This window comes from Choloepus didactylus, chromosome 8, assembly GCF_015220235.1.
Source record: "Choloepus didactylus isolate mChoDid1 chromosome 8, mChoDid1.pri, whole genome shotgun sequence".
NCBI lineage: Eukaryota > Metazoa > Chordata > Mammalia > Pilosa > Megalonychidae > Choloepus > Choloepus didactylus.
The window spans coordinates 124231729-124245096 of record NC_051314.1 but is presented as its reverse complement, the minus strand read 5'-3'; the positions used below and the strand labels follow the sequence as shown (position 1 = coordinate 124245096).

The following is a 13368-nucleotide window of genomic DNA, read 5'->3' as shown; positions in this document are numbered from 1 at the left end:
TGAATCATCTTCTGTCCAAGCAGGTGGCAATGCCATGGGCATATCTGAAGAGACAAAGTTCAGGTATGTTGGTAGCAGGAACAACCAGTACAACACCTGGCTTCAGGGGAAGCAGTCGGGAGACAGAGCACCATGACTTCTGAGACAGGTAAAATGGACCAGGGACCTGGCAAGCTCCATATTCATGAACAGTGCAAAGATTGTATGTATGTCTAATGCAAGATGCTAATAATAGGGTGATATATGGGAACTCTCTATTTTATGCATGATTTTTCTGTAAACCTACAACCTCTTGAAGTAAAAAAAAAAATGTTCTGTGAGCATGTGTGTTTTGCTTGTGCTTGTGTCTTTAGATATTTTCCAGCTATCCTATTATTAATATATTAATATTATTAACAACATTTATTCTAAGTATGATCTATTTATATCCCCAAATGATTCTGAACCAATTACATTGTCAATACTTGTTTCATCATGATTTTAAAAATTAAGTACAAATACAACAGTTTAAATAGCAGTTCAAGATCACAGAAACGACAGCCTAAGGACATGCTTAATGATAAACTAATTTTACAGTTATTTAGTGTCAGAGAAATTCATGCGAGACTGAGAACACTTCAGACGGTGGAAGGAAATGATTTTTAGATGAGGTGGGATTTGAGCTGGAGCCTAAAGGAAAGGGTTGAAAGCAGAAAAGACTGAAAGCTACAGTAGTAAGATGAGAATGACAGGAGGTAAGGCAGAAGCCAAGCCAGTTTTTGGATTAAGTAATGATATCTTTTTCTCCGTATTTTCTCCATCTATTAAAACTCTTTTCAGTGCGGTGTGTCGGGGAAAGATCAAATCACATTATTTAGTTGAAGGATCTGGGTTGAAGTATGCCTGAGCTTCCTCGGAGGTGGTTTGTCTTACCCCTCAACCGTCCTGAATCACCGCTAGTGGCCTCGCCTTGCATTCCCGGGGAGTATGAATCAGCCTAGGTGGTGAGCATATAGCTCGCTCTCCCTTTCTGAAGTTCTCCCAGCTGCTTCACCTCCTTCTCAAGCGTGTCCTCCCATCATCAGCATCACCCTCTCTTTCTGGGATGGCCTCCATTTCTGCAAGGCCCTGGCTGAGTGGATCAGCTTATTTAAGGGCCGCAATTTGGAAGAAAGTCTGAGATGTGCACATCCCAATGTGATGGCCATTGCTTCTTCCACCTTCTCAGTGCTCAAATTCCCCTTTCCTTCTGTTAAGGGTGAGAGGTTTATTCTTCAGGACCCACTCTGCATAGGGTTTTCTACTTTGCCCTCTTTCCTAGATATCTGGTAATTTCTCTTTTTAGTTTCTCACCCCAGCTAGAATCATTTTCCATCTACAGGATACATGCCATGCATGCCCCTCTCCCTGTCACCCCTCTATCAGCAGTTCCCATGCACAAACAGACTTCACACACACACACACAAGTTGGGTAAAGCACCTCCTGTTTTGGAGGAAGTGTCTACCAGACACTGTGACTTTTCTTGGTTTGAAAACAGTACCTAAGATGATAAAGTCAGTGTCCACAGCCTAGGGGCTTTCAAGAGCCTATGAAAATGTCTTGAGACCCGAAGGAAAAAAAAAAAAAAAAAAAAAAAAACCTGAATTGGCTAAAAAATAAAATACTTTTAGTATCTTTATAATCACCACCAAGAAAAATTTGATACACCTGCTCTAGAAATGCCAGTAACCTCCACAGTATAATCACACTTCTATCATTGCATTTGCCACATTTTCTGTTTATTATAATTATCTGCTTAATCAGATTTCACAAATTACCAGCTGTACAACCTTGGGCAGGTTTCTTAACCTCTCTGAGCCTTAGTTTCCTCATCAGTGAAATGAAGATAATAACATCCCCAACTTCACAGGGTTACCATAAAGAGCAAATGAAATAATGCATGTAAGATCATCAGAACAATGTCTGGAACATGGAAAATGCTCAATAAATATCTTATAAACAAAACAAAAAGCAGTACCTAAGCACTGAGTTTTGGCCTCTTCTCACAGCCATTTCCCCTTCAAAGTAGGAGTGAAGTGGGTCCCTCTTTGATCAGTTGAGAAGGGATATCTTGTGGGGGAAACTTACGCTCTCCATCTCAAACTTCAGGTATCTCTGATTCTTTGGAGAGGAGGAATTGGTTCTGGTGATGTGCCTCTTGATTCATGGACTTTCTCTTCTGCCCTCCCAAACTTTATCTTCCAAATAATCAGGGCCAAATTCTTAACAAGTTGTGTTGCCGAAATAAAAGCTCATGTTCCCCAAAATAAAACAAATGAGTAGCATTTCTGCTCTCCAAGCTTTGGAATTCTGCCTTTTGAATATTCTGAGCCCAAGCCTGGTCAGTGCCCCTTTCATAGCTGGGGGCAACCCCAAGACTCTGAGTCCTGAGAGGCCTGGGTCTCTAAAATTCGGTACTTTTACTTGAATCATTCCCATACTCTCCAATGACTTCCCATTACACTTAGAATAAAATCCATGGTTCATCTCCCACCATTATTCATCTTGATCATTCTGACCTAGCCATGAAACCTCTTTACTTTGCACTTTGGGATCTTTGAACTTACTATAATGCTCTTTCTCTGACATCCACATGTCTTGTTCCCTCACTTTACAATTAGGTCTCCGTTTAAACATACTTCTTCAAAGAAACCTTCCCTGAACACCCTTTTCAATATACTACCACTACCTCACATATCATCCATCATCTTTTATTCCCTTCCAATACTTTACTTTTATTAGCACTTATTGCTACTGACTTTGTATTGTATATGTATTTATTTTTATTTTCTCTCTCCTCTTTTGTTTTGTTCACTAACACTTAGTAGGCTGTTGATTAATGTTTGTTGAAAGGATAAATAAATGATGTCCCCTCATCACCACCCTAATACAGACTGTAGTTTGCCAAGTCCCAGGGGTGACTTATTTGCTGGTCGCTGGGATCCTCTTCTTGACCATTTTGGTATTATGCCCCTGTGTTGATAGCAAATTGTTGATGGGCACAGTGGCCAACCAGGGCTCTTGGCTAAAAGAGGGACAGGATTATCCCTTTTCACCTCTTACAGATCTGATGTTCAGAAGTTCAAGATTAAGGTGTAGACAAGGCTGCACTCCTACCATAGGTCCTAGGGGAGACACTTCCTGGCATCGTCCAGCTTCGGGTGGCGCCTGGCATTTCTTGGTTTATGGCAGCATAACTTCAATCTCTGCCTCAGTCTTCACATGGCCTTATTCCCTCCATGTGTCTCTGTGTGTCCTCTCCTCTCCTGATAAGGACACCAGTCCTATTGATCTAGGGCCCGCCTAATTCAGTATAATCTCATCTCAACTAATTACATCTGCAAAGACCCTGTTTCCAAGTAAGGTCATATTGTGAAGTTCCAGGTGAACATGAATTTTGGAGGACACTATTCAAATCACTGTGTCAATAACATGTTTCAGGCAGTATGATAGGGTCTGGAACAAGATATATGTAATCCCTATCCCACATAATTTATAATCCAGTATTCCAATTATAATATGGCATGATGACTATGATGAAGGTGGGGCTATACAAGCACATAGAAAGTACACCTAGGGGTCTCTGACAAGCGACTTTCCCATGCACTTAATCCTTCTTGTTGGAGTCTTATGGAAGATTATCTGGTTTGGGATCAATCAAGCACCTGAGCAAATAGATTTGAGTAGAGCTCTTAAAATCCTGCTTTTCTCAGATGCAGTGAGCTGGTTCAATCCAATTCATCCAGGAGAGAATATTCTAACTCCATTTTCTGACACAGATTGCAGGTTTAGAAGAAAAGAGGACTTTTTCTCAACAGCTCAGTTTGATTTAGGTGTGATCTGACATAATCATCTCTTGGTCAACAGGTCCTTCACCTGGAGATGCCACCTTGAGGTAAGAATGATGCTATCATAGTATCCATTTAATTCAACCAAGAATGAAAGAGTGTATTTCTGTAAACCTACAACTGCTCTAATAAAAAGAAATTTAAGAGAATAAATGCATATTTAAGAGCTGCATGACTATAGCTCTCCTTTACCACCCCTTTTACCATGCTCCTCTTCATTCTTTCTTTTTGCCTTCTCCAACCTCACTGTCTATGATTATCACATCCTATATCTTTGCTCCTGGGCCTTTCGGTTTCTGTTTGCATAAATTATCTTCCAGTGTGCTTCTATGTCATTGTCTTACTATAGCTCGTCTCTCTCTAAATGACATGTTTTTATAGCTATTGATGAAATGTCCAGGAACTCATTTGTCACTTTGATCTCATCTTCCTATTTTACAGTCTGCCAATTTTCCTGACATATCACTACAATGTGGAGACCATTTTTGAAGGACATATTATCTCACGATGGGTGGAAGGACTAATCTATGTAATACATAAATGTGATACTTTGGGATAAGTGGGAAGAAATAGGATGTAATAGGTTTATGATACAACCATTTTGCAAAGAGTCCTCAGCACAATCCTGTGTTTTCCGAGTCACAGCTTTGAGACACAGCAAGTGCCATCGGGAGCAATTTGACTATTTTTCCTTGTGAAAAATTAGTAAACAAGATTCTAATGTGGAAGAATCCTGAGGTTAAATAATTCCCTTCTCAAATTTGACAATAGAATCTTGCTAATCATTTGAGGTGGTTGGAATCCTCTGAAGAATAGTGAAGATTAAGGATGGGGACATGGCATCTCTAAGTGTGAGAGAGAGAGATTAGAATTTAATGAGAAATCTTTTAAAGAGAAACAAAGACATATTAATACTAGAATTCAAGACTAAAAAGCAATGGTATTTAGACAATGGTACCTAACAACACAACTGGGGATAAACCTCTTCGCTATGTTTGTGAGAGAAACTGATCATTCCAATGGACCTCTCCAGGTAACTTTGAGGCATAGAATAGAAAAAAGTGTTTCCTAAGATAACATGATTTAGGCCTTCCTGGTAGAAAAGCAGGGCATGAAATGATTTCTAAGTTCCCACTAAAGATTGCCTGACAACTAGGGGGTGCTTTATGTATTTCAGGAGAAGAATCCAACCTTGGGAATTTGAAGTCTTCTTCGACCCAAGAGAACTCCGTAGAGAGGCCTGTCTGCTCTATGAAATCAAGTGGGGCAGTAGCAGTAAGATCTGGCGAAACTCTGGCCAAAACACCTCCAAGCATGTTGAAGTTAATTTTATAGAAAAGTTTACTTCAGAAAGACCATTTTGCCCAACGATCAGCTGCTCCATCGTCTGGTTCTTATCCTGGAGTCCCTGCTGGGAATGCTCCAAGGCAATTCGAGCATTTTTGAGTCAGCGCCCCAACGTCACTCTGGTTATTTATGTAGCCAGGCTTTTTCACCACATGGATCAACAGAACCGGCAAGGGCTCAGAGACCTCATAAACAGTGGTGTGACTATCCAGATTATGACAGCCTCAGGTAAAAACAGTGAGCCAAGAGTTTTAAGTGTTTATGAGAGACTCTGGTGCTAGTATCTGTTTCTAGGCTAGTATCCGGTTTGCTAAAGCTGCCGTTATGCAAGATACCAGAAATGGATTGTCTCTTATAAAGGGGGTTTCTTAGGTTACAAATTTACAGTTCTAAGGCCAAACAAGTGTCCAAACTAAGGCATCAACAAGAGGATACCCTCACTGAAGAAAGGCAGATGGCATCCAGAACACCTTTGTCAGCTGGGAAGGCACGTGGCTGGTGTCTGCTGATCCTTTGTTCCCAGATTCTGGATTCAAAATCGCTGTCTCTGGACTTCTGTCTCTTTTAGCTTATCTCTCTCAGCTCCTGTGCATCTTTGCTTATTCTCCCAGGACATTTCTCTCTAAGTGTCTGGGGGATCCTCTCTTAACTTCTCCGGGGCAAACTCTAGGCATCATCTCTTAGCTTAGCTTCTGCAAATGTCTTTCTGTCTTAGCATCTCCAAGCATCTGGGTCTGGTCGGCCCCTGAGCAATCTTAACAACTCCAGTGAACTAATCAAAATTTACCTTGGATTGGCAGGGTAACACCTCCATGGAAATTATCTAATCAAAAGATCCCACCCATAATAAGTCTGTACCCACCAGAGTGGGTTCAAAGAACAGTCTTTCCTGGGGTACACAACAGTCTTAAACCGGTACATAGGTCAAAGATTGATTATCCCAGACTGGAAATCTCAGAGTAAAAGTCAAAAATAATGTGAGAAAGGACCTGGTATGAAATTCATGGCAAGGAAAGTATGACTCCTTTCTCCACTTCTGTCACTATGGCCTCTCAGCCATCTTCAAATGAACTGCTTTGTTCTACATAGGGGTTCTGGGGAAGTTTAGCTCATCTGCAACAGCAAATAGGCCAGAAAGTTGTATACATGATATATTTTTAAGTTGTGGCTCCCTTTAAATAATGTAATATGGTACCTACTTATTGCAAGAACCAAGATCTGTGTTTTTCTTAGAGTATGATTATTGCTGGAGGAATTTTGTCAACTACTCACCTGGGGAAGAAGCTCACTGGCCAAGATACCCACCTTCATGGACAATGATGTATGCCCTGGAACTCCGCTGCATAATCCTAGTGAGTTACTTTAAGGGTCAAAGAATTTGATGCAAAAAGAACAGAATTTTGATGCCTACTCTCTTCACCATCTCTTTGCCATTTATACTGAGGTTTAGTTATTAAACTAGTGGATCCATCTTAAGAAAATGTGAGAACAAGATAATCTCTTTGTGGGAAATAAGTAGGAGAAGGGAATGGCTAAGTTGGTCCAAGATATATGTGGTTCCCATATTAATTCCATTTTACTATTATTATTTTTTTCAACATGTATTGACTCTGCAGTATTTCAGACATCCTCTTTTCCCATATTGGTGTGTGTCATCCGATTTAAGTAATGCATGTGTCTCATTTGGATTCTCTTGAAAGTAGTCCACTGGTCTTCCAATTGATGTTTTAAAGTGTTTGTGGTAATAATAGTATTAATAAAAATATTATCATAACTTCTTTTTTATTCCAGAGTCTTCCACCCTGTTTGAAGATTTCAAGAAGATGCCAGCATCGGCTTACATTTTTCAGTCTTAATTTTCGAAATTGCCATCACCAAATGATTCTGCCCCATACTCTTTTTGCTATGGGGATGATACAACCTTCTGTGACTTGGAGATGAATAGCATGATTCCTTGTTTGCCCTGTTTCAAGAACACACAGTGGTGGCCCACTAAAGAGTGAGTACCATTAAGAATCTGGAAATTTTCACAAACAGCAGTATCATGGATTATATTAGTGATCAACTGCCATATAACACCTTATCCCCAAACTCTGTGGCTTAAAACAATAAACGTTTTTTTATCTCTCATAGTTTCTGCGGGTCAGAATTTCAGGGGAAATTTACCTGTGTGTTCCTGGCTTAGGGTCTCCCAGGAGGGATATAAATAGGCCCTGGGACCTTATTAGGTATCCATATGACATCTGCTCTGAAGGATACCATTTATCCATGTCCTTATAAAGAAGTCTGCTAGGGCTACAATCATCTGAAGGTTTGATTGAGGCCAAAGGATGTGGTTCCCTTAACTATAATAAAGCTATAATTACACAACTAATCATATATTGAATTGATGGTTTCTTGGCAATAAGGCTTTAAGGTCTAACCCATGTGCTGTTGCAAGATAAACTGATGATCATGTGAGTCAGTCCAAGGAAAGCTTAGGGTAAGGGCTGGAAAAAGAACTCTAAAATCCAGAAGAAGGGATTGAGAGGAAGGAATATTATTTATGGACAGCTATACTTTATTAGGAAGATGTGATGGCATTTTAAATTATTAATTAATTAATTAATTATTAGAACATTTGTATATTTACAGAAAAATCATGCAGAAGGTATACAGTTCCCATATACACACATCCCCACACAAAATTTTCCCTCTTACTAATATTTTCATTAATGTGGTTATTTATTATACTTTGATATAAGATTTCCACTATGCATTTTAGTCATAAAGAGTTAAATGAACCTTACTTAACAAAAATACCACATTTCCTCAAGCATTATGATAAAAAATGTTTATCAATTTCAATTAATAAAGTTCACGGATATCAGTTAAAAGAAGAAAAAATCTTTAGGTCTTCTGACATACAGATGATGCTCCTTGTACCACCTCATGCTGCCTTTAATAATTCTAAATAATGTGTATTTTCACCATTTCTTAAGTGACTGATATGGATAAGAAGGGCCTACATTAGCCACTAAGCTAGGCACTGGGGATATAAAGAGCAATAAGGGAAATCTAGTGGGTTTAATTAAAGCAGAGCTGTGAGATGATGGGATACTGGAAGGATCAGTTTGATGGAAGCAGAGGATGTGGAAGTCTCAGATACAGAGTCACAGGAAGTGAAGGCATCAGAATGAGTATATTTGGGCCAGAGAGAAGTTGAAAAGGTTGAGAAAAATTTTGTCTTCCTCAGAATTTAGTCAACTTAACCCATGGAATTTCAAACACAGACTTTTTTTTTAATCTTAAAGGCTTCCTTGGGGGGAGGGAGGAGATCATACAGAAGATTGCTGTCATACTCCTCAAAAGCAGCCTTGAACCTGGAAGACATTTGGCCAGTACCTGTAAACTTCTGATGGAAAATGTTTTCCAGCCTCAACTTGTATACTCAGCCAATCTTATTAAGTGTGAGTGAGGAAGAAAGACATTTTCAACACACAAGTTCTCAAATACATTATTTCCCATGCATCCTTTCCCAACAGGAAGCTGCTGGAGAGTTTGCTATACCAAAATGAGGGACTAGACCAAAAAAAGAGAAGAGTGCCTAGAATCCAGGATACAAGTAATTCAATACAGAAGAGAAAAAAAGTCCCCAGGATGATAGTGAAGGGAGATCCCAGGATAATAATAGTTGAGCAGTCAACCCAGAAAGTAATCATCCAGTGTGGAGTAACAGGACAAAGAGACCCAGAAAGGATGTATATAAGAAAAAAATAAACTTCCAGTTTCCCCATATCCGTGCCAGCACTGGATATGATCAACATGTTAAATCTCTGACAATCTGGTGAGTGAAAAATGATACATTAATTTCAACTTCTTTAATTATTAGTGGGATTCTGCATTTTTTGTATGTGCTTATTGACCATTTTTAGGTCTTCTGGAGCTATCTGTTACCATCTTTTGCCTGTTTCTGTACTGGTTTTTCATCTCTTCCTTATTAATTTGTAAGAGAACTTTATATATTAGAGAAATCATCTCTTTTGTTCTTATGTCTTTTTCACAGTGTTTTGACTTCAGCTATGGACCTTTCTGTAGAGAAATTTTAAATTCTTATATAGTCACTTGTATTTCCAGTTTCTATGACATGCTTAGAAAGGTGTTTCCCTCTACCAGATTATAAATATATTCACCCATCCCCCCTTCCAGAGTGTGAAGTGAGTAGACAAAAGGAATAGAGTACTACTGCTGTCCTATATAATGTTTGGGTTGGTAGTCATAAATTTATAGTCTCTAATCTGCTGTATTTTGTGACATTCTCCAGTAGCACTCAGCTGCTCAGTACAGGCATGGAGAAAGCTGATGGTTAGACAGACAGGTTTAGAGTTTTGCCAGATGGGAGCAATGAAATGACAGAGGAGCAAAAAAAAATTTCTAAATTGGATAAGAAGAAAAATGAAGAAAGGTGAGGGTTGGTGGGTTGGTGGAAATCAGAAAGGTGAATTAAATCTTGAAATCTCAAAAAGGTCATTAAATAGTGGGAGTAAGCAATGCATCTGGAAGAGAAGTCTGTTAAGGTCAACAAACAGGATGATTAACTATATAGAAGGCAAAGTAGCTATAATGGACAACAATGTCAAGGGTGTGGCCAGGGGAGTCCATGGCTGAGGTAGAGTGGAACGGGAGAAATGAGGTCAAGTAACTGAAAGGCAAATCCCATCATTGGTTTTCTTTTTCAGAATGTACATGATGTTCTCACGTGCATTTTCTGCTCGATGAAATTTAGAATAATTTTGTGGAGTATGTATCTATCAGAATTTTTTAAATGTCATGAATAAAAGTCTAATAGCCAGATTTAAAAGGTAACCCTCCCTGTGCCTTACTCTCATGTGTTCTGTCTTCCCAGCCAAGTTTCTCAAAATCTATACCCATCATTCTACTTCCTTATCTTCTCCTTCTCAACTCCATTGGAAATCCTTTACTGAGTACACTGATGGGCCGCCTTCAGTCTTTATCTTCCTTTACCTGTTTGCAGCATTCTTGTGTTTGACTATATGATTCTTGAAACTCTTTGATATCCATGACATACTGTGTCCTGGATCTCTTCTTAGTTTTCTCTGTCCTCCCCTAGAACATAAACTGTCAATCATTTATTCATTCAATATATTGAGTGAAACGAAATATTTTCATGGCTCTCTCTCTCTCTCTCTCTCTCTGTATTCATTCTATTTATGAAGGACTCTAGTAAGAGATTTAAGACCCATCCTGAATGAGGTCAGTCACACCTAAACTGAAGTAGCTTCATCAAAAGTTCCTGTTTACAGTGTGTTCATACCCACAAGAATGGATTAGATTTAAGAACAGGGTTTTCTGGGGTACATACAGTCTTCCAGCACTCTCTGGTAGAGAAGAGAACAGACTCTGGAACCATCAGACTACTCAAATTCTAGCTCTTTACTTCCTGCTGTGTGAATGTGGGCAAGTTACTTCATCTGTTTATGCTTCAGTTACTGCCTCTGTAAAACAGGAATAATAAAGCATTAGGATGGTGAGAATCAAAGGAGGTAATATATGTAAAGCATTTACAACAGTGCTTGGAATATAATAAGCACTCAGTAGCTGATAACTATTAATTTTCATTTATTCTAGAGCTATGTCTTGAATTCTGATATTTTTCCTGATCTCCAAAGTTATAGATCAAGTGAATTCTCCTCCTAGTATACTGTGGGTGCTTGGGAAACCTATGGAATTTCAAAGTAGTTAGAGGAAGCAACCTGTAAACAAATGTGGGCAATCAAGTTTTATATGTACTGGGCTGAATGGGGAGAAATAAAAATAAAAATAGCAAAATTTATGGTACACATCATGTATTCTCATTTAATCCTCATAACAGCCCCAGCAAATAAGAATGGTATTATCCCACTTTATAGATGAGAAAGCTGAGGTCTGGGGGGTTCAAATGATTTGACCAGTCATATGGCTATAAAGTTTTAAGCCATTCTGCCTCCAGAGTTTGAGCTCCTCATCACGTCACTATACTGCTTCACTAAAGAGGAAGCAGTCATTTGTGACAAAAAGAGCATTTTTTACAACTTTCTTTATATCTCAAATCTATTTCCCTCCAGATTTTTACAACTCAAAAATATCCCTTGGAGAAAACAGGCCACGGACCACTGTTCTGCCATATTGACATAAAGCATATGTCCTCTCATTATAGTTGGAATCAGCACCCTAATTGTAACTTGTGGTGGGGAGCCATCCTAGGGTGGCCTGCCACCTTTTCCTGGGACCCACAAATACATCTTGTGCTCAGGACCAGGTGCCTCAGCCTGGCAGCATAAAACACAGTCCCACAGTGGATAAGGGGACTGTCAGCACATTCTGTCCCCTATTGTCCCGAGCATATGTAAATAGTCACTGGAGACAGGTGGACTCTGATGGGCATGTTTTATGACATCCAGCTCAAATGCCCATGCTGTATGTGTCCCCAGCAGGGAGAGAGGGGTTTCACCATTACAGCCCACAAACACAAGAGAGGGGTACTGTGCATAGAACATCTCCCAGCATTGGGAGATTGAGACCCACTGGCTATAGGGAACTGATGCACACTAGTGGAGCTGACCCTGCTCTGTCTCTTCTCTATGTGAGTGAAATGTCTCCACCAGAGCCTGTGTGAGTCGTGCTTTGGCTGGCAACCCTGACACTTGTATTAGAGTGGGCTGCCGTCTCTTTAGGTGTCTATCCTGACTGACATAACTTGTTTTCTGATCTAATATTTTCAAATATCTGGTCCCCCATCATGAGACATATATTCCTCACTTTAAAGTATAAAATGAGTTTTCTGAGACAATCTCTGTGAGCCTGCTTCACTGTCTAATTACTAAAGAGTAAACTAATAACATGGGAACCAAAGACAAAAAGCTGGAGACAGACGACCCAATTAACAGGTATCCTTTCTTGAATACCTACCTCCTTATCCCCAGGGCAAGGGAACCACATGTATGTGTACCTCTGAACATACCTGGATGATGGGTTTTGACCTGTCCACATAAAGTACATAATTTTTACAGACCATAATAAGGAGAGTGCTATTTATGTCTCTAATGGTAATGATAGCCACTTGCTTCACTGAGACAGCTTGCTGAGAACTGGCATCCTCTACAACTGGCTGAGTGTTTCTCAAAACGGGGTTCATGAATTCTCCTAGACAAAAGAACCACCATCCATATAAGAATACACCAGATCAACTGGCATAACATAAAATTATGGGACAGCTGAGTCATCCTGGGACACACAGAAATATTGGGATTCTGAGTGCAAATTTCCATTGCTATACAAGTTATTGCCATATTTCTTTTGTAGTATATATTTATGAAATTTCATCTTTGCATGAAAAATGTGAAAATATTTCATTGGGAATAAATAGTCATTGGAAAAACTTTTTTATTAAAAAATATGTGAGAGTTTATACTGCAAGTAGATGATCACCACAGGCTCCTATTTTTTCTTTCTATCATTGACTGGTTTTGTATTCTTAAGACTCTTGATCAACTTCATTGATCTTTGTGATGGCCTTTTCAAACTTCCATACTTCACTGATTTCAATGTACTTTATCCTCTCGGCTTAATTTCTGATTCATGTCTCATCTATGAGAAAGGGTACACAAAACTCTCCTGGAACTTAAAATAGAATAAAAAAGAAAGCCATGGTCCATGGCAGCTTTAAAACCCAAGGGGCAGATATTATTTGATTCACACACAGATGTGGTTATTTGTGCTGTGCAGATTTCATGGTCCAAAGATTTGAACAACTTGCTATGCACGGAGCTGGCCAGCCTTCACGCCTGTCTCCCTGAGGGCCTGTGACTTCACAAGATCTGCCTGGAGGTGGTCTTGTCTCTACGGCTAAACCCTCTGGATCCTAGTAACCATGCCTTCCCTCAGGCAAAGGGAGGTGACAGCCCCTGGGCTGCTCCTAAGCCCCAGGACCCTTCACTATCTCATTTTGGTTTCCTTGAGCCCCACCCAAACCTTTATAAATAGCTCCTTTATTAAACCCTTCTCATGTTTTCTAGGCAGTGTGTGTCATTTGCTCCTGCTATTATTTTAACTGTTTTTATGAAATCAATAGGAAATATTGTTTTGCCTGGATTTTGTAGGCATGGGCAATATTTG

General features: G+C 39.5%; 1 protein-coding gene across 1 annotated transcript; it reads left to right on the top strand.

Moving 5' to 3' along the window:
* On the top strand, positions 1 to 7344 carry APOBEC1 (apolipoprotein B mRNA editing enzyme catalytic subunit 1). Its single transcript, XM_037847824.1, has 5 exons — positions 1 to 148; positions 3887 to 3914; positions 5045 to 5442; positions 6448 to 6566; positions 7006 to 7344. The coding sequence occupies exons 1-5, from the start codon at positions 133 to 135 to the stop codon at positions 7153 to 7155; spliced, it is 711 nt and encodes a 236-aa protein (XP_037703752.1). The 5' UTR covers positions 1 to 132; the 3' UTR covers positions 7156 to 7344.
* The last annotated feature ends 6024 nt before the right edge of the window (positions 7345 to 13368 follow it).